The 24,026-nt window shown below is 38.7% G+C and overlaps 1 protein-coding gene across 1 annotated transcript in view; it reads right to left on the reverse strand.

Annotated features, from left to right (window-relative positions):
• LOC149218121 (Transducin/WD40 repeat-like superfamily protein) overlaps positions 1–24,026 on the reverse strand; it is a 191,028-nt gene that overhangs the window by 29,235 nt on the left and 137,767 nt on the right. Inside the window, exons 4-9 of the mRNA XM_089383820.1 lie at positions 18,043–18,143; positions 17,868–17,934; positions 17,648–17,747; positions 17,439–17,555; positions 17,212–17,349; positions 16,430–16,535 (exon numbers count right to left, since the gene is read on the reverse strand). Of these exons, the coding sequence (XP_089239946.1) occupies positions 16,430–16,535; positions 17,212–17,349; positions 17,439–17,555; positions 17,648–17,747; positions 17,868–17,934; positions 18,043–18,143 (629 nt within the window). The remainder of the gene's footprint in view (positions 1–16,429; positions 16,536–17,211; positions 17,350–17,438; positions 17,556–17,647; positions 17,748–17,867; positions 17,935–18,042; positions 18,144–24,026) is intronic.

The raw sequence follows: 24,026 nt of genomic DNA on the forward strand, positions 1-24,026 counted from the left end.
GAGGAAGCTGAAGCAAGCGTTGAAGAAGCCGAAGAGCCAGTGGAAAGCGGAAACGAACAGTCAGAGGCATCAAGAATACAAAAACAGGAAAAAACAAGGAAGTGCGTGCAGATAATCAGAGTGAGAGGAAGCCGAAGTTCAAGCAGAGGCAGGAGAGGCAAGAGAAGCAGGAGAACAGGAGTGAAGCAGAAGCTCAGCAGGCTTGGGAGCAGAGAACTACAGCAAAACAATTTATACCAGGTTTGGGTTGGAGCCCACGAGGATGGAGCCTCAGAACTGAAAGGATTGGAATCCTTGGGAGTTGGTGCTCCTAAGTGCAGAACTATTGCCTTGGCAAAACACAGTTGGTGCTCTGGAGGTTGGAGCCTCACAAAAGTCCAAGTTGGTGCTTAGCAACTGATTGTAACCATTTATATATTGTATTTATTTTATTGCACTGTTTGTGTTAATAAAAGCATTATTCCAGCTATCTATTTCTGTGTTCCATATATATATATATATATATATATATATATATATGTATGTATGTATGTATGTATGTATGTATGTATGTTTTGGTGATAAAAAGAACAATTAAAAAGGAATACTGATTCACCCCCCCCCCCCTCAGTATTTCGAACATATGTTTGGTCTTTGAGTGCATGATTGGATTTTTTGAGAGACTAATGGCACTAGTGTTGTCACAAAAGATGATGATTGGTTGTTTAGTTTCTATGTTGACATCCTTCAAAGCTTCCTTCATCCATAGTATCTGTGTACAACAATCTGCAGCAGCTATATATTCGGCTTCAGCTGTGGAAAGAGATATAGATGATTGCTTTTTGCTGAGCCAAGATACTAGACAATCTCCTATGAAGAATACATTTCCACTGGTACCTTTTCCATAATTCATAAGGAGTCTTCTCATTATTTGGTCTTAGTTGAGTGCAACTCAAGGTATAAACTGTTGTTCTGACTACTTCTCTCCAAAATTTTGGCTGCAAGTCAGCTGCTAGTAACATTGTTCTTGCCATTTCTTGGACGGTTCGGTTTCTTCTTTCAACTACCCAATTTTGCTTAGGTGTTCTAGCAGCAAAGAGTTCTCTTTCGATTCCATGTACTTTACTGAATTCGTCAAATTCTTTTGATGTTAATTCCCCCCTCTATCCATTCTAAGACATTTAATCTTAGAATCCTTTTCATTTTCTACATGAGCTTTAAGACTCTTAAAATAATCAAATGCTTCGGATTTATATTTTATGAAATATACCCACATCATTCTAGTATAGTCATCAACAAATAAAGCAAAGTACCTTTCTCCTTGGAGTGTTGGAGTTCTAGTTGGCCCACATAAATCTACATGAATGATCTCCAGAGGTTTTGATGTTGAGAACTCCTTAGTCTTGTGGTTGGTTCTAGTTTGCTTACCATGTTGACATGGGCCACATACAGCTTGATCTGGTTTGAACATCTTTGGAATGTCCCTTACTGCATTAATTTTGCTAATATTGATCAAGTTATCAAAACTTATATGCCCCAATCGCTTGTGCCATAACCAACTTTCATCTGTTTGACTCAAGTAACATTTATCTTCGTGGATTTTGCTCAGGATGTAAACGTTATCTGGTGTTCTTACTCCTTTAGCCACAAGTTCTCCTGAGGATGAGTTTCTTATTTCACAATCTTTGGTGCTAAAGACAACATTATGTCCTTGGTCACAAATTTGGCTAACACTCAAGAGATTGTGTTTGAGTCCTTCTACCAACAAAGTGTTTTGAGCCTTTCCTTTTCCATTAACAAGGGCAACGGTCCCTTTTCCAGTAATTTTAGTAAATCCACTTCCATCCTTATTGTTCAATGAGACAAACTTCTTTTTGTCAACTATCATATGTCTTGAGAATCCACTGTCCACAAACCAATGGTTTTCATCACTATGAGCACATAGAGCTAGGGCACATTTATCCGTATTGAGATTCTCCCTTCTAGCTTCTCTTCTTTTGAGTGGACAATTTTGTTTGTTATGTCCATAATAATTACATAATGAGCAAATTGGATCAAACTTGGTCAAAGGATCAAAGGAGTTATAAGTCTTGATTTGTCCTTGCTCTTTGAGACCTCGTTGTTTATTTGTTTGATCCTTCAATCTTAGTGTTGTATTCTTATGAGCCATGCAATGTTTAGCTTGATGACCAAAGTTTTTACAATAATAACAATGCCCAAAAAAGATAGTTTGGTACCTATTCTAATAGCCACGATTTGAACCAACATTCTTCCCTGGAGTTACTCTTTCTTCATTCTTTGGATTTGAGATGGGCCTTTGATGAGATGATTTTTATTTTTTGGATTCTTGGAAAGTATGTCGACATAATTTCTTGCATTATCCTTAGTACTTGATGATTCTCCTTTAAAACCAATCCCAGATTTGTCATATTGAGGTTTTTTAGCATTAAGGATATTGTCAAGTGTTTGAGAGCTTTCCCAACTCTTTTTGACTTGCTCCAATTCCTTCCTCAGAGATACTATTTCAGCTTCACAATTTTCACAGATTTCTTCCTTTTCTTTTAGCTTATTTTTCAAGAGGTCTTCCCTTCTTTTTGCTTCCTCCTTTTCTACCTTGAGAGAAATGATTTTATTTCGTAATTTCTCATTTTCTTCAATGGCACTCATTAACAATTCATCTACATTTCCTTCTAGTCCTTAATCATCATCATTTGTGAATGCCATGAATATACTTCTTGGCTTCCAACATAGTCATTTTCTTCATTTGATTCATCATTACCTCCTTTGCGATGAGGGAAATTTTTAGTTGATTTCTTTTTGATGACTACAAATTCATCTTCATCAGACTCATCTTGCTTAGAGAAGAAATTCTTCTTATTAAACCCTTTCTTTTTGTATACCATCCTTTTAGAATCTTCCTCATCATCACTATCATGTTTATGAGGACATTTTGCAGCATAATGACCTATTCTTCCACAATTGAAACAAATAAGAGGGTACTTACCTTTTAGCTTGGATCCTTTCTTGAGTCTTTGTACAAATTGTGCTAATTCGGTTTCAGCATCGGAGTCATCACTGCTGGTATTCCATCCTTTTCTTCCTCTTGTTGATTTTGAGGCTTTGAATGTTGCTTCTTTGGAATTTGAGATTCCTTTCCTCATTTCATAGGCAGTGAGAATTCCATGAAGTTCATCCATCTTGAGGGTGTCTAGATCCTTCATTTCTTCTATAGCACTTACTTTGGAGTCACATCTGTCAAGAAGAGATCTCAAAAACGTTGGAACAACTGTACTTTCTTCGACTTTTTCTCCTAACCCTTTAAGGGAGTTGATAACTTCAATCACATAGAGAAGGTATGATGCAATATCTTCTTTGTCATCCATTTTAAGACTTTCGAATTGTCTTCTATGAGTTTGAAGCTTTGCCTTTTTAACTTTAGAATCCCCATCATATAAGGCAATCAGCTTGTCCCATACTTCTTTGGCCGAGTCACAATTCATGACTTTTGTAAATTCAAAATCAATGATTCCACTAGTGATGGAATTTAAGGCTTTGTCATTTGCAATGTAAGCTTTCCTTTCGTCTTGATCAGTTGGAAGAGTGGAAGGAGCAGTGTACCCATTCAAAACAGAATGCCAAACTTCAAGTCCAAGGGACATTAAGTAGTAGGACATTCTTTTTTCCAAAAACCAAATTTGTGCCATCGAACAAAGGAAGCCTTCTTGACACTTCTTGATTTTTCATTGTGATTAAGAATCCTTCTTCTAGCTGGTAGGTTGATTATGAAGAAGCTCGTTGTGATACCAATTGTTGGAAATACTGAGAGGGGGGTGTATCAGTATTTCTTTTCAATTGTTATTATGTCCAGTTAGATACTTCACAATTAAAATCAAGGAAATGAATGATCTTTTTATAGAAAAAACCCTTTTATCAAATGAAGAAGTACAATAAGATGTGAGGGTTCCAACCCTTCAGAAATTCAGGCACCAACGTGGACTTAAAGAAGCTCCGACCTCTAGGGCTTCGACCTTATCTTCTCCAAGGAACCAACCTTGTGTTTATGGGCACCTACCCAAAGGACACCAATCCTTCCATTTCTAACAAATAGAGTGTATGAAAGACTTACTTCAACAGTTCATCATTTTCTCCACAAGACTTCAATGGGTGCTTCAAGATGTCTTCAAGGTCTCTTCACTATGTTGCATTAAGCCTGCTCCATTGCACCATTCTTCATCACCCAATCTGCACCATCAACTCTGCACCATCTATTTCGCACCATACTTCTTCATCAATTCTGCATCAATGTTTTTGCACCAAATGTCACCAGTACTTCACCAACACTTCTTCACCACAGCTCACCAATTTTGCACCATCTATTCAGCAACAATATCCTTGCACCATGTTGCACCAACTCTGCAACAACTCAAAGTATTGTCACTCCACAAAACAGGCAACAGGTTTGTAACAAGTATATACTCCATAGATTATCTCTTCACAGCTCTAAAACAAAGTGAAGATACAAGTCTGAAGCAGATTGTCAACCGTCTGAAGCACCTCACTACTACAGCACAGGTCCGAAGAGATTAATCTCAGTCTGAGGCACCTTTGAGACAAGATATAAGTCTGCATTGTTCTGAAAGCTTCAAGCCCTAGTTACAAATTTAGCACAGTCCCCAAAACATAGTTCAAAATCAGAAATAGATAATCTGTAATTCCGAGGTGAGTTGTCCAGCAAAAGAAGTGCAATCCAAGTTGTTGTTTAGCCTCCTCTTCATAGGACCGAGGTCTATAAATTATCACAGTTTTAAGTCTGCAATCCCACAGGAGGTTGTTCCGAACTTGCAAGCAACGTTATCACTAAAAATACCCAAACAACAAACTTTTCCTCAGCCTCTTTGGTTCACGAGATGTGAACACTTATCACCTTTCTGTCTTCCTATAATTACTCTTCACCAAATTGGATGATGAAAACTAAAACTCAGACTGTGTATTAATAGTCTTTTTTGTACAGAGGTATGAAGAGACATGTCACTTTTGTTGGCCAACAAGGTAGGTTTGCTCAGGTCGGCTCCATGTCAAGAATTAATAACTTAACTTCAAAAATTAATTTCTCCCAAACCGCTTGGAGTTTTGGGCTGAGTAATCGCTCGTTGGAAAGGCAAAATTAAACTCTTCAAGATGGTGAAGGTCTCTTGGTGAGATTATGCCTCTAAGGAGGTGAAAAATAATTTTTAATGTGGCTGGTCCTTTATGAGCGCAGAAATGGAGGTAGGACAATTAGGTTTCTTCATGGTTTGGCTTCTTGTTAGGCTTCTTCATCATAGGCTTATAATGTCATCAAGATAGTGGTGATATGCCATTAATCATATTGACTTTTCCACGGCATCATATTCCATCATCAAGATCATCCAAGGTAAGAAGCCAATACCATATTGACATCAATGGCAACCTAGATTAACATCTTGAAGTCAATCCGTGTGAGTTTCTAGACTATTCTCACCTTGACTTAATTAATTATGATTAATTACCATTTTTCCTAAGTTTAGATTTAGTAAACATTAAAAAATGGGTTAATAATCTAATTAAGTCATCCCTAGGTGGAATTGCCATAAACGATTTCTGGGTTTTGCATATCTCAGGTATTCTAGTCTCTCTAGCAAATTTTGTGGCTAGAACACATTCGATGTTATAGAAACTAACATTCCCTCTAAGCGAGGAATGTGTTCTCTCTAGTGTTGCACATCCTACCACAACACCCTATCTCTATATCACCTCCTATTACATTGCCAATGTCTGGCCACACTGCATACCAACCACTGTGCAACTCTGATGATGCATTTGTGTTGTTGTTGACACTGCCATTTTACTGCCAACTCTGCATCTGCGCTATAGCTACCTCTCATTTGTTGTTGTTGCAACTGCAATTAAGAAGCATCCAAAACATTGAATCATTTGTGTTTATTATGATGCATGTCTCCTGAGCCCTGACTGCTACTAGCCCCTGCACTATCACTAAAGAATTTGTGTTGTTGTTAACTTTGCACTTAGCCACCTACTCTGTTGTCAACGTGGCACTGCACTCCTCAGCAACTGACTACTACTAGTCTGCAACTACCACCCTGGTACTAACTGCATCAACTTCCACTGATACATCTTGCTACTAAATGACCCATGAGGTGAACTCCTCAAAGAGCATGTCCATCTCTATAGCTCTTTGGGGTTACTGCCCCAAATCTCCCCACCTCACTCCTGGAGGTATATCTGCGAACATCACAAAATCTTCCTCCAACTTGGAGGACAGGCTATCTATCTCAGCATGTGTTGCCGCTTGGTCCTGCTTCTCCTTCTTGTCCTTCTTCCTGAGAGGACACTAGGTACTGTAGTGGCCAAACTCGCCACACTTGAAGCACTTGACCTTAGATAGGCCCTTCTCCTTCTTCTGCTCCCCCTACCCCTGACTGGGACCCTTCAATGCAAGAGCCACATTCACCTCCTCCTTCACACTCTTCAATCTGTTGCTACTGTTGCCACTAATGGAGCTCTTTAACAGAGCTCACCACAACCCCTCTTGTTGCAAATAGGCCCACATCCTATCCCATCTTGGCAAAGTGTCTCTGTCCAATATGCTTTGGAAAAACACTTGCCAATCCTTTGAGATATTGTTTAGTGCCAATCGCACTAGCTCTAATGGTTGAGGCGCTGCCCCAATAGCTACAAGTTGATCTCGAACCTCCTAAATCCTGGTGAGGAAGGGATCTATGCCTTCTCCCTTCTGCATCCTTATGCATCTCAGCTTTTCTTCCAGGAACATCTTTCGTTGCTCGGAAGTACCTTGATATAGCATGGAGAGAGCTACCCACATCTCTCTGGTTGTACCTTTATCTGCCAGATGTGAGACTATATGATCTCGGACTCCATCCAAGATCAACTGCTTTGCCCTTGCCATCTCCTTCTTGTATTCTTTGAGTTGATCTGCATCTTGGGGAACTGCCACCACATTATCTATGTAGGCTTTCAGGCCATATTCATCTAGAAAGAAGGACATCCTAGCCTTCCAGATGACATAGTTGGAAGCTCCATCCAACCTATCTTGATCTCTAAGCCCTACTATGGCCATCTCTGAATCTGTCGAAAACTCCCTCTTTCCCTCTGCTTGGTTGTTGCTCTGCTACTCGCACTCCCTCCTGGAATGCGCAGATCTGCTAGCTGCTACTGCCAATCTGCCTGGAAAAATCGAACTTCTGAGACTCAAAGTTCCTTGAGAGAAATTTTCCCTCTGTTGTGTGTGCTTTTCTCTTCCACCCGACGCTAGTTCTGCTACTGCAAAACCCTCTGCGTCTAACCAAAGAATATGTTGAGCGAAAATTTGAGTTGTTGTTGCTCCCTCTAACTGTTGGAATCAATAACTCGAGCAACTTGACCTTTCTACAACTAAAAATCGAATTTATGCCTCAACAATTCGGCCTAACTATCTAAGCATTGCGTTGCCTCTACGAATTTTCGGCCTACTGCTCCCTCTGAGCAGCGAACTTCTTTCCTCCACTTCCAAGCTTCCCGGTTGATCACTCACGCTCTAATACCATGTGAAAATTTCATTTATCACAACAACTGGAAATTATTTTTCTAATTGCTAATTTATTTAACAATTTTATTTGTTGTTTGCTAAGGCAAATACCAAATAACTCACATTGTGATTTTCACAAATAAACTGCGGAAGAAAATAGAGTTGGACAATGGAAACTGAGAAAATTCTAGCGCACAATAAAAATGACAATTATTTTTGGACAAATGTCCCCAGAAAAAACCAACTTGGGAAAAACAGTCCAGGAAATGAGGGTTTTATTATTATGCAGTAGTGAAATCTGAGTACAATTTATGGATGCCCAACTGGCAATCCAAATAGCAAGAAAATTTGCACAAAATTATCTAAGGGAATTACCCTTCTTCCACAAGAAACCCCAGCACAACTTTCCTTCAGAAAATTCGTCTTCCTGGACCCTCTGCGCAGTGCTTGCGCAAGCCCTATGATGTCTAGCCTCTGAATTGTCTTTGATGAGGTCATTATGCATGTCTCTGCTAAGGAAATTGTTTCTCCGGCACTCTAGAACCTCTGTCTGGCCTCTGGAACTGAAAACGATTTTTCCTCTAGCTAAATTGAGTTGCTTTTCTGAAGCAATAATGCAGTCCTCTACGCTGCCTCACTGGGAATAACTCGGCCTCCTTGTTGCTACCTCTCCAGATCTGAAAACTTCCTTCGGATCACTGTTATTGCCCCTCACTGTCTCTGCTTCAATCTTTGGCTCTCTGGCAACTGCTACTGCTCTCTCGAAATCGATCTACCAAGGAAATCGAATGGTACAAGTGTCTCTCGTGTGTTCTCCAAGTTCCCATCGACTTCTTCTTATAATCCTTTGTTGGAGCACCAACAGCCAAAACTAAAACTTAATCAAGGTCTAGGATCATCATGAAGTCGATCTGTGTAAGTTTCTCACCTTGACTTAATTAATTCTGATTAATTAACCAAATTTCCTAAGTTTAGACCTAGGAAACATTAAAAAGTGGGTTAATAATCTTATTAAGTCATCTCTAGGTGGAATTTCCAGAAACGATATCTGGGTTTTGGAGATCTCATGTATTCTAGCCTCTCCACCAAATTTTGTGGTTAGAACACATTCGATGCTACAAAAACTAACACTACTTATATGGTGTAAACTTTAGGTTGGGACCGACCCAACCCCTGACCTGGCCGACCCTCTGTTGATTTGGGGTAGCATCGGATGTGCTCTAGCCATGAAAATTGGTGGAGAGGCTAAAGCACATGAGATCTCTAAAACCCAGAAATCGTTTTGGGAACTTCCATCCAGATGAGGAGTTATTAAAATAATTAATATTTTTAATGGGTTCTCAAGTCTAAACTTAGGAAAATAAAAAAAATTAATGGGTATTAATAAAGATAAGGATGAAAAGCTTCTAAGAGACGAGGATCAAGTCTATTTTAATCTTAGTCGTTGATTAGGGACTTAATCTCGGCCATTGATTCATCAACATGAAAAGTATAAGAGAAGACTTGAGGGTCATTTGGAGACACATCAATAAATACTCAGTATCCCAAGGAAAATCGATTTTCTCAGAGAGGAAGGAAAATCAATTTCAAAGGGAGAGTTGCAGGGTGGAGGAAGAGGGGGTGACTAGCACAATCAGGAAGCTCAAAAAGGGTGACACAGGGACTATGAGAGAGCACGGAGGGAGACGCAGATCAAGGACGCAATGGATGACGCAGTGAAGGACAGAGCCAAGCAAGATGACGTAGGGCTGACGCAGTTGGGAAAGGAAGTCCTCCAGGGTGTCAGAAAGTCTAGAGAAAAGTTTCAGGTGTTTTCTCCCAGTGTCTATGTAAAATATTTCTGTAAAAGCAATTATTGTTGAAGATTAATAAAACCCTCCTCTGCTGCACCGGTTTTCCTGCATTGGGTTTTTCCAGGGACAATTGTCCAAAAATAACTGTGTTGATGTGTTTGATTCTTATGCATGTTTCTGTATAATGGTGTGATATCTACAGTAGAATTTATTTTAATATTTACTGAAGGGATTTGATAAATAACTTATTGAACGTAAGTAGGTAAAATAAATCAGTTACTGCAGCATTAGAATTTCTGTTCAGAAATTTTCACACCCCACGACCCGACCGAATAGCGAGTCATAGACTGTTTGGTTGGCCCAGCGATGATCAGGGCAAAGCCCACCAGAGGTCCGATGCTTTTGGCCGACATCTTGACCTCCAACCTGGCCGACCTGTTAAACCAGAATATTAATTTTTAACTTAAATTTTTCCCTGTTTCCAGCACTTTGACAGTGCTAGCATTTTTCTAACCTTTCAAGCTTTTCAAGCACTTTTACTAGCACTTGATTGCCAATGAACCCAAAAGACTGATGAACGAACATGGCAACAAATCATCATAAGAATGATGCCAATCAATGACACTTCTAAATGCATTTCTTCCCAAATTTACCGAGAGATGGAACAGCTCACTAACAGAACAGAAAGCCTTCTCTCATTAGCTCAACAGCCCTCTCATCTAAGCAATTAGATAGTTAAGTTCAGCATCAGCAATTTGCAAGGGATTATAATCATTTCAACTAAATCATTATAAATCAGCAATTCAAACATGCAATCGAACAGATTATAAATCATTCCACAATATCCCTTAACACTACTGAAAAATCACTTCAACCACTCATCACCATCATAGTGAAATAATCACTGTATCCAAGATGTTAGTGTAGGACCATTCATCTCATGAAATCATTCATTCACATCCTCATGTGGATTGTAATCAGCAATTTACACACAGAAACATACACAGTACCGGTAAGAGCTTCCAACAAAAATAATAAGTATGCCATTATAATCATGAAAGGGTCTTCATGTAGATTAGTGTAAAAAGGTAACCAACACACACATTATTGAAATATAGTCTTGTATGAGCATTATAATTAAACAGCTCCTCAATTCATAAACTCGTTACTCTGTCCCAACACCTTTTAAACAGTATAAATAGCATACCAATCAGCTCATGTAAGCAATAAAATATAAACCATTCTTCATACAACAATGGCATCAGTGCACATCAGAAGTTATAAAGTTATAAACACATATTCATTGTCATTGAAAACATGAAGAACACTTACTTTGAAAGCTAATGGGCAATTGTGTCTGGGACAATGACTCTCTACTCAACCATAGACAACTACAGCCAAATTTTCACTTGCAACTGTCACCCTCAAACCAGATTCCAGAGGTTGAGGGATCCTTTGCTCAGGGATTAAACACAGCTACTTATTGAACCAGGGACTCTAGAAATTCTTCCACCTCCACCCACAAACTGAGTTGCAGTCAACAAAGTGCACAGGGAGTCTAGACACTAGCTGTCTCCACCCTTCAGAATTCAACACTATGGTTCCACCCCATTTGGGGAATCCAAAACCCACAATAAAACCAAGCTACATCAAGGAAGCCTCCAGGAATCCTCCAAGAATTTTTCCAGGAATAATTCCTACACCCCAGCCCTTATGGATTTCTGAGAAACACCATCTCCACCCTCTGGACAATTGGAGACTTGAGAGGCAATTAATTTCTCACCTAGAAGTGTTTTCTTCTGGCTCCCTAGCCAACTAAAACATCATTCCTCTGTTGTTCAGCATTTTTCCTAGCTTTTCCAATCTTGTCTAAGTCCTCCTGCTGCGTTTTTCCTTTTCCCCAATTTCTCCTCTCTTCCTCTGTGTTCTTCTCCTTGTCGTTCGAATGTCCTCCTCTAACAGTTCAAATCCTCTCTTGCCTTTCCTACTGCATTGTCCCTGGCTGTTTGAATTCCCTGTTTTGTTGCCTTTTCCAGCAGTTCGAATTTTCCTTTTCCCGCCCCCTCTGCTGCATTGTCCCAGCAGTTCGAATTGCCCTCTCGCTTGCCTCCTCCTGACAGTAACTCCGGCCAGCAAAATCATGTCAGCCAATGCAAAATGTGCAACCTGCCTGCATGTTCCCCAGGTTGTTAAATGTTGTTTTGTTTGCTACAGTGAGTGGCCAGCACATCTTACCAGCTAGCAGCCTACCCATTATTCATTTTAAATTTTCCTATCCCTATTTTCTTGTCCACGTTGTAAAAGCACAACTTGATACGAAAATACAATTTTGCCCTTTTTGCACAGCCATCAGCTGCTATGTACCTGCTCCCATTTCTGTTGTAAGGAAACCTTAAAATATCCCATCAAGTAACCTCCCCAGCCTCTGGAATCGGTGTCCCATTACTAAGCCCACCTTTTTTATTCAAAATATTTACATTGCATACATGAGTGTAAATTAATTGGGGCTATCACAAGGGCTAGGGTAAGACTTGTTTGGTGGTATTTCCTTGCTTGCTTTTGATAAATTTTGCCTTGAATGTTGCCTTTCCTTGCTTGGAAGCTCCTTTACTTGACTTGGGGGAGACCTCTCCATGCTTTGATTTGGTTATTTGTCCCCTTACCCCCCCAAATTGAGGACTCAGCCTCTCCTTTTGCGAATGGCTAGCTGATTAGAGTTGATCTTGCTTGAGAAATAAGCTTGAAATTGACCTTTTTGACGTTGAAATGTCCTTGGGGGCCTTACTTCATCCACAAGCTTCCTTGACTTTGCTTGATGAGGGCTTCTCCTTCCGTCAAGAGGACTCGACCTCCCTTCTTTGATCTGAAACCACCCCAACAACTGCCTTAGTTCATTGATATGCTTGAAACTTGCACTTGTAATGACCTTGATTAGGTGGCATTAGCCAGTGGGGGCTTGCTTCTCCTTGAATTGCTTCAACATTTACCTTGGAAGACCCCTTGCTATCTTATTTGATGTTCGGCCTGCCCCCTTTGCCTTGAAAGCTAATGGTCAGCTTGATTGAGAGAATATCATATCCCTTCCTTGGAGTAGATTATGCTTTAAGCTTGATAATTAGCCCTTGGGGACCCCAAAATTGCCTCTTAAGCTCCAACATTCACCTATTAGCCTCTTGACAGAGTGACGGCATTCCACACATCTGGTGTAAGGGCTTGGAATTAGCTGATTTGACTTTAGCATTGAGTTGCTTTGACCTTTGCTAGATGTCTTCTTACTTTATCTTCATTGTCCACTTCGTCACAGGGCTTCAAACTATGTTGCTTGCTCTGCCACATGGAAAACCCACTTGCCCCAAAACTGGTTCCACTGTTATAACTTGAGTTCTCTAAGAAGGATTCAACTGCTTCAAAAGGCAAGTGGTTTATTTGGTCATAGAGAATCAAACAGACACCTCATGTGCCTTGAAACCTGTAGCATGGTACCTTGGGAGACGCAAATTCCTTGGTAACTATGAGACTATCAGGATGCAAGAACCAAGGCCAAATAGGAGTGCAAAATACATAAGACATGGCACATGTGGGGTACGGGGTGCACTAAGATAATGTGAGGGAAAAGTAGATATGGTGATCACTCTTACATGGCTTTATTGAAGTAAGTGTTCACTTAAATCAAGATTCCTAACACTACTTACTCCATGATACCTGCACACCTTCCAAGGATATAAGAATATCCATCAATGCAAGAAGTTACCACCCACTAGGTGTTGGAAATACTGAAAGGGGGGTAAATCAGTGTTTCTTTCAATTGTTAGATTGCGCCAATGAAGATCTTAAATTACACTAGAACACAAGATATAGAATAAAAAATAATTATATAAATAAAATAGTGAGGACTCCAATCCTCTACACAATTCAGGCTTCAACCAATACAACAAAATTCTGACTTCTTCAAGGATCCAACCTTGAATGAGGACTCGAATCCTCAAATATCAATCCAGGCTCCAACATAGTGTTAATGAGGCTCCAACCCAATGTTGCAGGAAGCGTCCCCCCGCCCCCCCCCCCCCCCCCCGGTTCTAAGGCCCGAAGCATCGTACAGGAAGCGTCCCCGGAAGTGCGCTTCCGCCTGTTTTGGACGCTTGCACCTGTTTTCGACGCTTCCTGGATGCTTCCGCCTGTTTGGGATGTTTGTTTTGAGTATAAATGCAAAAAATATAAATATATATATATATATAGCAGACGCTTCCACAGACACTTCGCTTCCTAGATTTTTGGAAAATGACACTTTCGCGTCACCGCTTCGTACAACATTGCTCCAACCTCTTATGAGGACTCCAATCCCAAAAGACAATCCAAGCTCCAACCTTGTATGTGGACTGCAATCCTCTAGGTCTCTAACCCTCTCTACTTGCTTCACTTCTTTAACGTGGCTTCAATACCACTTCAAGTCTTCCAAGAGCTTCTTCAACAAGACTTGAAAGATCTCTTCAACAATACTCCAACAATGCTTCACATACTGGTCCAAGTTCTACTTCAACAAATGCTTGTAGAGCTGCTACAAATGGCCTCCAAGATACTTCAAAGTCTGGTTCAAATCAAAGTCAACTTCAGCAAGGTATTGAAAGTCTCTCCAAGGCTCTTCATGTCTGCTCAAGAAATACTTCAAAATGTCTTCAGTAATGCTTCAACAATTCTCCAAAAATGCCTTTAATACTGCTTCCAAAACACCCTTCAATAGTGCTCCAAGTTGCTTCCAAGATTGACTCCAATAATGCTTTTAAGGCTGCCTCCAATAGTGATCCAGGTGTAGACAAAGATGCTTGCTCTATATCAGCTCAACAAGTCTTCAATGAGACTGCTCAGATCTCCACACAAGTCTGCTTTAACATAATCTTCAAGTCAACACAAAAACTCTTCAATGAGGATGTTCCAAAGATGGCTTCAAGGTGTTCAATTCTCTGCTCCAAGGAATCCTCAAAATATTTTCAAAATCTGATCCAATGATGTCACTATTCAGCTCTACAAGAGACGAGATAGAAGTCTGCTCCAAGACCAAGTAGGTCTTCTCAACGAGAATGATCCAACAAGCCTAAAAACACTGCTCCTTCCCAAGTCAAAGTTTGTTTCAATAAACCCAGAGATCTGCCAAAAGAGGTGTCAAGATCTGCTCTTAAGCTAGGCTAAAACTGCTCCAAGGTAAGACCAAAAGTCTGCTGTAAAAGAAGCCCAAAGTCTGTTCAAGAAGGGGACTAAGTTCAGCTCCAACAAGACCAAATCTCACATGGTGAGGTCTGCTGCTACAGGGCCGAGAGTTTGCTGTTACAGGGCCGAGATCTGCAGCTCCACAGGCCCGAGATCAGCTCCCACAGGGCCGAGGCCTGTGGCTCCCTCAGATCCGCGACTACTTTTGTGTAAGGCTGAGGTTAGCACACCGAACCCAGGCTGTAATGTGCTCCAAGGGGCCGAATTTTGTTTCCAAGGAGGGCCAAAAATTCTTTACAAGGAGGTAACAAATGCAGCAAAAAACTGACTCCAGGAACTGAGCAATATACCAGTACCTTGATCAAAACAGAAATAGTATCAAGAAATCTTCCTTCAAAGTGTGCCCTTTTCCTTTTCCTCGGGCCCAAAATTATTCTCTATTCTTCACCGAACTCCTTACCCCAGATTTCCCAATGGCTAGTCTATATATTGAAGCAGGACCTGTATATGAAAATCAGTATTCATTTGAATTTGTTTTAGGGGTCATATAGGGTCAGATTGCCCATGGAAGTAATGACAGGGACTTTGCTAAAAGAGCCATATACAATAATACCATCTCTTGTAGCTTGATGCTCAGTTATAAATGTTTTTGAAAGAAGGTATTCATCATGATGCTTGAAGCCAGCCTCTGTGCTCAGATTGGGTAAGGTAAATAAATAATCTCCACTAAAGGTCATTGTGTTCATCATTAGATTTTAGCAGATAGCTGCTCCTCAATAAGAAATAGGCATACAATTCCTTGGCCCATTGAAAATTTGAATATGCAAGAGTGACTGTACTATTGAAGACTTAGTGCAACTTTAGACAATGCTCATTTTCACTTCAAGTTGGTGCCTTAGGTGTAGTTTCTGATCATAGCATCCATGAGCTGGCCCTTGCTTTGCAATCAATGACAATATCTCAACACCAGGGGGAAGTCAGCAATGCCATAGGGGCAGACATATCATGAAACAAACGATGCCAAGAATAGCCATGGCTGTCCACACATTGGGGATCTAAGAGCCACTTTCAAAGATAACACACACACACATGGCTTTCCAAGGCTATTGGGCACATCCTCTGGGATTATATGGTGAGGCCAAAATGTCCTAGAGTACCCCTGCTAAAGAATGGGTAACACTACCTAGGTAAAATCATGAAATGTGATGAAAAATGTTAAGAGTGAAGTGGGTTCCACCTAGGCAAAAAGTGAAGATATACTCGAAACAAACAAATTACGTGGGCAAAATTATGGAAATGTTATCAAACATGAATGAAACTATGAAAACACTAGACAAGTAAATCCACCATGCTAGAGAACACTCACAACTAGGATATGAACTAACCATGCAACACCAAGTGAAAGAAATGACTAGAACTTTTGTAAGTCATCTCCATGATGCACAATTGAAGCAGTCTTCTACCAACATTCCAACCTTTTGTAAGGCTAAAATCATCACACCAACCTACAGAAATCTGAATCATGTGATTAAAATCACAAGTTTACCTCTCATGTGTTATTATGGGTAGCAAGGACCTCTATTTTAACTTTTAACATAAATACCTCTACAATGAATGAGTGTCTCAAGCATTTGGGTTCTCTAAATTCGCAATAATTTGCTGAAAACTGAATAGTAATAAGCCTTCAATATTACAAGCAAACCTGATTAACCAATGTATGAAGATAGGAAACCTGATTAACCAATATATGAAGATAGGAAGGCCGCCTTATGCATTGAGTTACCAGATGGCATATTATTATGCAGCTAAATATAACATGAACTTTTGAATTGAAAAACAGTGCGAGATCACAAAATAATGAGTACGGAGAAAGAGCTGAGTAGCAAATAACCTGAAATCACAAATTTGCCATCTGGGCTGAAAGATGCCTCCAGAGTTCCACCATTGGGAACAGCTTCACCACCGTTGGGAACAGCTTCCACACTAAAACTATGCACCTGAAAAAGAATGTGATTAATCAATAACCCAAAAAATTTAGCTACAACCACATATAACTATTTCTGATCAGGTTCCTAGAAATTTCGCAACAACAGAAACAACAGCATTTGCATGTCAACATCAATGAAATTATTAAAACAATCTCCCAAATGCTTTTCATTATGATACCCAAATGCTTTTCATTATGATAGACAATATTTCAGATACAGTATAACACAAAAAATGCAAGGAAAATTATACACTTTATTAATGTAATAATATGTGCTTAAAATAACAAAAGATTTATAACATAACACTAGTGCTGGGGGTTTCCAGTTTCGCAAGCCTTTTCCATCATAAGAATTAAAACAGATTCCATCAATGTGTCAAAGTGTATAGAGTCATTAACAAGTTTAAAAAAAAAAAGTGAGATTATGCTACTGTATATTACATGTCAACCCTTGCATGTCATGACCAGTATCAGTAATTACTCAAATAACTTCTAAAAAAGAATGGACTCAAAAATATAATCTAACAGAAATTAATAATTCATAGCACTAGGTAGACCTGCTGAAAACAAAACGCATATAACTCTGTAATGGAGGTTTAAAATGCACCCATATCTTCAAAATCTGGCAAAGACAGGATAGCATAACTGCACATACAGAAATGTGTGTAACTTGAGAAAAATCTCACCGTTGTCCCTTGATATGCATCCAAGACATGTATATTGCTGTCCATGGTAGACAAAAGAATTAGCTTCCCATCATTGCTAAATTTTATCCCTGATGCCTCAGATTTGTCTCCTTCCACAACAAAGGTATCAAATGGACCCTGAATAGAGCAGACAAATTACATAACCAAACCACAAATCCACAATGACTAGATATCTAAAAGACACCTTTATACTCAAAACCCCCTACCTTATCATATAAGCGAGCATCAAACATTTTTATTAAACCCCCTTCATTGGAAATAGCAAAGACAAGCCCTTGTTCATCATATGCCACAGCAGGTCGTCCTCGTACTCGGATCAAACCCTATAGACATTAACTCCAAATCAACAGAACTTCATTACAGCCAAGTAGATGATCATCTCTTGAAAATGAATCAACAGTTTCACTAAAATAACCTGACACTTATCAATTCGTAGATCCCAAAGAAGCACAGTGCGATCCAAGGAACCTGACATGAAGCACTCACCCTTTGGTGACATACAAAGGGAAACCACCCTGATGGCAACATTATACATACTCAGATGATGAATAATCTGTGAAAAATGGTAGCAATCATCTATTTTAAAATTAGAATCACTTGAAACATGCACTGCAAATGATTAGACAATTATATACCTATCATGGTGACCTTTGAAATAACGCAGATATTTATTGTCCATGAGGGAAAGATGCCGCAATGATTCTGAAGGAAAAGCAATCCATATTAAAATATTTCCATGTACAAACCCAAATATATTCAAATTAGAAGATGGACAATCTAAACAAGGCAGACCACATCCTGAATACATACCATCCCAGCCATTTTTCGAAGAGTACAGTACTGATGTTGGATGGTTGGTGAAACAAATCAAGTCAACACCATACTTTTTACTATAACTGGTCTTTTGCCATCTAAGAAACGAAAAAGAAGAAAACAGTGAATTATACGTATTTAATAACTAGCATGCAAAGGAAATTCAAGAACAGTAAAACAGAAATTGCGAAAAAAAGACTCTTTAAGCTGCTGGTTCTTTTCCAGCACAAGAATGGTTCCCTAGTAGGATTATCAATCTGTCCTTTAAAGCCCTGTAGTATTTTCACGACTGGCAAAACATAAATGTTTAAATATTTCCAATATTTTCAGCTGTGGATTTTAGTAGATGAGTTCCTTATCACAGAGCTATGTAGTTGGAACATGAAAAGAACTTAGAGTTTGACTATGAAGCAAAGAGAATTGAGAAAACTCACTGAGCAGCAATTTTTACCAATAATAACAGGTCTGACATATCATATACAGCCAAATACAAATTCTCATGAAGATACACCGGCACAACCATTAAGTACTTTCATAAATATACGATATCATAGATGAGAGTATGCAGCAATTGAATACCAGCCATGAAACACAGTACATTATTTATCCTTCATATTGCATGAGGATTTTGTCCCAGGTTGAAGACCCTACCCAAGCAGGCTGCATTTGGTGTATGATGGCTTTCAAGCCATATGTTTGGTTTGCATGCACATATATCAGTGATTACCATTCAGTTGGCATTTTCAACACACATGTCAGATACACAAGGTTGAAATGATGTATCTCTTGGCTTGATGAGTGACATTTTGCTTGTGCACTCTCCTACACTGATATGACCCCAAGGGGGCATATATGGGGTTAAATGTATATGATATGACTCCAAGGAGGGGCATATATGGGGCTAAATGTACATGTAATGTGTAAATGAATATGTAACCGGATCATCCTAATAAAAATGGGCCACATGTGCAATGTGTTAATAAGAATGTATAGAGATCATGTAGTTATTATTGAGGACATGTGATTTGGATGTATGAATGTATTGGGGTATTGGGGGAGTTTCGTATTCTTTAAGGAGTTATTGTGTAACTTATCTCTCTTATCTATCTTGGAGTTGTGCTCCATGCTCACATTTGTGTACATGGTGTGTACTTCGTTTACATGGCATGTACTTCCGGTTTGTTATGATATTTTGAGTATTTGGTATAAACAATTGGTATCAGAGCATACAATCCTAAGGTTTTTCTGCTTCAAACAAATCAGCTAGGAAATTCACTATAACTTTTTTCTTGGGAAGTTTTAAACAGCAAAATTTTGGGGAGACTGAGGCACAATATTAAGGTATAAGTAGTCAAATATTTCAATGTCAAGTTCATTATACTCTCAAAGATACAAAGATACAGCCTGTGCAAGATAGGGTCTGTGATTAGTCCTGAAATCAGTTTCAAACAAGTCATCTAGAAAATTTTGTTATAATATTTTCCCTGTGAAGCTTCAAAAAGTGAAATTTTTATAAGACTAAGAAGAAAATTAGGGTACAAGTGGTAAAACTTTTAGGGTTTGGTTCATTATCATTTTAGAGGTATACCCTATGCAAAGTTAGGGTTTGTGCCTAATCCATAAATCAGTTTCAAACAAGTCATCTTGGACTGTTCGTAGTAGTTTTTTCCTAAATAGTTTTCTAACTGAAACTTTTAGGGATCGAAGAAGACATACTAAAGTAGCTCAGGTAAAAATATCATAATCAGATTCTAGAACTTGGACATGTGGCACATTGCACAAGCATGTTCTTGGGAAGGGGCCAAAAGTCAGCAAATTTTGAAAAAGTTACATAGCTTTCACTTGGCACATCTGATTTGGGTCAGACATATGGAATTGCAGAAAAGAAAAATCAAAGCACTACAGGACAAAATTTCCAACTCAGAAGGGCTGTAATTACAAAGACACACTAGAAGAAAGGTCGGCCCAAAGGACAGACTCCAAAACGGGGTTTTAAAAGGTACGTTAACTTCAAACTATCATACCTTTTGATTGGGATGTCCAATGTTGATTAAAAAAATATTGAAACGAGAAAATATAGGAGATTATGTTGGAAAAATAATAATATCTATACTGAATCACCATTGATAAATTATTGAGTTTTAATTTGAGGGGTTGGGTTTGACGCCACTTAAGAGTCAATGGAAATACCTAGATTTATAGGAAAGCAAGATAAAGATGAGGATGATCAAGGAAGCCTTTCAAGTCCTTATTTGGCAACACTTGCTTTTGAGGGTGAAGCTTCCAAGTGGTGTAAAGGCATTGATGAAGATCCTAGATTGCACATCACATGCGAAAATTTTGAAGAATTTTTCTCAAAAAAATAGAGCAAGGATTATGTTATGTAAATTAATCTTAATTAAAGTTTGTAATTATTAACTGATTAAGCAAAGGGCATGATCATAGATCATGCCCATTCATCAAGAGACACCCAAGGCTATATTTAAGCCAAGGGCCTCCCACATTTGTAGCATCATTCAATAATCAATATATCTGTTCATGTTTTCTGTTAATTAAAGAGTCTGAGTGCTTCAGGTGGTATCAGAGCAGTCGATCTTCTACCTACAAACTACTCAATCATGAATAGTTGTTCTCCTCCACCGTCACCTATCGTTGTGTACTCATCCACTCAGTCACTTGCACTCTCTCTGTTTTGTTGTCCTTGTATCGTGCCGTTGTGATCTTCACCGTCGTTCCTTTCTGCTATCTCCCATGCCACCCCTTCCTCCAATATTCTGCACCGCCCATCCGCCGTCCCTACTGCACTCATTCCCCGCGTCCAAATCTTCGGTTAACGTCGTTGTCACTCGCGTCACATCCAAATCTCAATTAATGGAGTTGTCATTTTGTTGAGCCACGAACACCGCACTTTGATTTTATAATAGTGGGCATTAAATATATACTATATAGTTATATAGTATAGCCATATATATATATATATATATATATATATTAGATAAAAACTAAAAGTTTACAATAATAATTATTATTTAATTAAAAAATTAAAAATTAGGGTCAATGTCTTTGTCAATGTCGATGGTTGATTTTAATAAAAGATTGATAGATCTCGAGACTAAGGTGACGAGACATGGAGAAAACATCGAGGAGCTCCAAAATACAACAAAGAGAATAAAAAGTCAACTCGAGCAGAACCATAACAAATTTAAAAAGGATCATGCAATCCTTTCGAATACGATGAATCTAAATCATAGTCAATCAATGGTGATGTTGACATGTATTTGTGACAAGTTGAAGATTACACCCGATCAAACACCCCGAATAATGAAGCTACTCAACATCTCAATTCTCCGGATTTGTCAGAATCACATGAGAAACCCGAGTCTCCAAAAGCATCGTCCATACCCCATCAACAAAATAATAACACAAATTTTCAAAATATGCAGCTCTGGAATCAATTCTCAAATATGCAGCTTGTGAATCAGTACCCTCTCTTTACTCCAACAGTTGTGACATATCAACGAAGAGCAAAACTTGAACTCTCCAAATTTGACGGTAACAAGAAGTGCAGTGTTGCATGTTTCAATAAAGCAGAGGAATATTTCGAGATTTACGATATTGAAATGATGATGAAAAGATCAAGCATGCATCCATGCCAATGGAAGGCAAGGCATATAATTGGTATATGTGGTGGAAAAAGGCAACACTTGTTATTAGTTGGAGGAAATTCAAAAATGCATTCTTTAAAAGGTTCGAAGGTATCAAGGAAGAAGAGTTCCTCTCAATACTCACCAGACTGCAACAAAAAGGAGATGTGGATGAATACACTCGAGAATGGGAAACTTTAGTTACACGAGTACTTGAATTATCAGAAACTCGTCTCATTCAGTCATACATCACAATGCTTAAAGCCCATATCCAAGTTGAGCTTGAGCTTCATGACATCACTTCTATAGAAGTAGCAAGACAAAAGGAAAAAGTTGTTGAAAAGAAGCACGAAAATATGCAGTGCCCAAAAGTTGAAAGAGTATATTCAAGACGATGATTTTCCCAAGCTGCGAACACGAATAACACAAAACATGTTCCTCCACATCCTTTGTGAAGGAGAAAAACTAACTTGGAAATGCAAAGAATGAAAGAGGGCAAGTGCAAACGTTGTGGCGAAAAATGGGACTTTAAACATAGGTGTACTAAAGGAAAAGAGACCAAGAACCTGTATAAATGTGAAGCAACTGATGATTCAACAGTGAAGAATCAGACAAAGAAGAAATTGAAGATTCTCTAATATTTTCTCCAGAACTAGATAACGAGAATATTCCGCAAGTGTCATTATCAGCCATGACAGGTATATCGCAACCCCAAACACTAAAGTTAAAAGGACATATCAAGAAGAATAACGTAATCGTTCCGATCAAATACCAGTAGCACCCGCAACTTTTTGGACTCAACTATGGCGAAAAGACTCAACATTTCTACATTTCCCATGCCCAACATGAAGCTTATGGTAGCCAATGGTAAGAAAATTGAAAAAGTAGGGAAATTCCATAAAGTCAAATTACAGATTCAAGACTATAATCTAGAATCTCCGTTCTACATTGTACCATTAGGAGGAGTGGATGTGGTCCTAGGTGTCCAATGGTTTCAAACCCTGGGCACTTACTCTACCAACCATCAGAAGCAATTTATAAAATTTAAACAGGAAGGTCAGAAATATAAGTTATATGGGTTCCAGCCCCCTAAGAATCAAATTGTATCATCATCCCAGATGATGAAAATGATTCGGAAGGGAGCACCAGCTTATTTAGTACAGTGTCATCAATTAGAAATGTTAACTTCAAATCTGGTCAACAAAGAAGCATTGGAAGTCCAAGAGCTAATTCAAAAGCACGAAAAAGTATTCCAAGATCTTCCAATGAAGTTTCCCTCCTAAAAGAGAAATCGAGCATACAATCAAAGTCAAATCAGGATCAAATCCCATCAACATCAAGCCGTATCGATATCCACATCATCAAAAAACCGAAATTGAAATATTAGTCTAGGATCTTTTAAAATGTGGCATTATCACAAAAAGTAGAAGTTTGTATGTTGCTCCAGTTGTATTAGTTCGAAAGAAAGATGGATCGTTCAGATTATGCGTCGATTATCGAGGACTAAACAAAATAACAATTAAAAACAAGTTTTCAATTCCTTTTATCGATGAAATGTTGGATGAACTACATGGCGCTAAATACTTTTCAAATTGGACTTAAGGTTAGGGTATTACCAAATCAGAATAAGGTTGGAAGACATATCAAAAATTGTGTTCTAAGCACATGAAGGTCATTACAAGTTTAAGGTAATGCCTTTTGGTTTAACCAATGCACCAGCAACATTCCAAGTTACAATGAATGATTTATTCTGCCCATATCTAACGAGGTTTGTGTTAGTATTCTTTGATGACATTCTAATTTAAAGTAAAACATGGAAGGAGCACCTACAACATTTGGAGAAAGTTCTTATTGTATTAGAAAAACATCAATTCTATGCCAAGAAGTCCAAATGCACTTTTGGGAAAGAAGTAGAGTATCTCAGACATATAATATCGAAGGAAGGAGTAAAAGTGGATCCTAATAAGATCAAGGTTATAAGGGAATGACCCAAACCAGTTAATATCTCCAAGCTAAGAGGATTCTTAGGATTGACCGGGTATTATCGAAGATTTATAAAAAACTATGCCCATATAACCGCATCACTGACGAACCTTCTAAAGAAGAACTCACTTCGATGGAATGATGAAGCAAAAAAGTGTTTTGAAGACTTGAAGGAAGTTATGCTTAATGCCCCTATATTGACAACTCTAGACTTCTCAAAACCATTTGTAATTGAGTGTGATGCTCTAGGTTTTGGCATAGGAGCAGTACTTGTAACAACCCTGGTGAAAATTCCATGTAACAAAGTTAAAAACAATAACCACGGATGAATGGGAAACTTATTCCAAGCTGAAT

The sequence above is a fragment of the Pinus tabuliformis genome, chromosome Q, assembly GCF_031772625.1.
Source record: "Pinus tabuliformis cultivar Carrire ecotype Pingquan chromosome Q, CPIR1, whole genome shotgun sequence".
NCBI lineage: Eukaryota > Viridiplantae > Streptophyta > Pinopsida > Pinales > Pinaceae > Pinus > Pinus tabuliformis.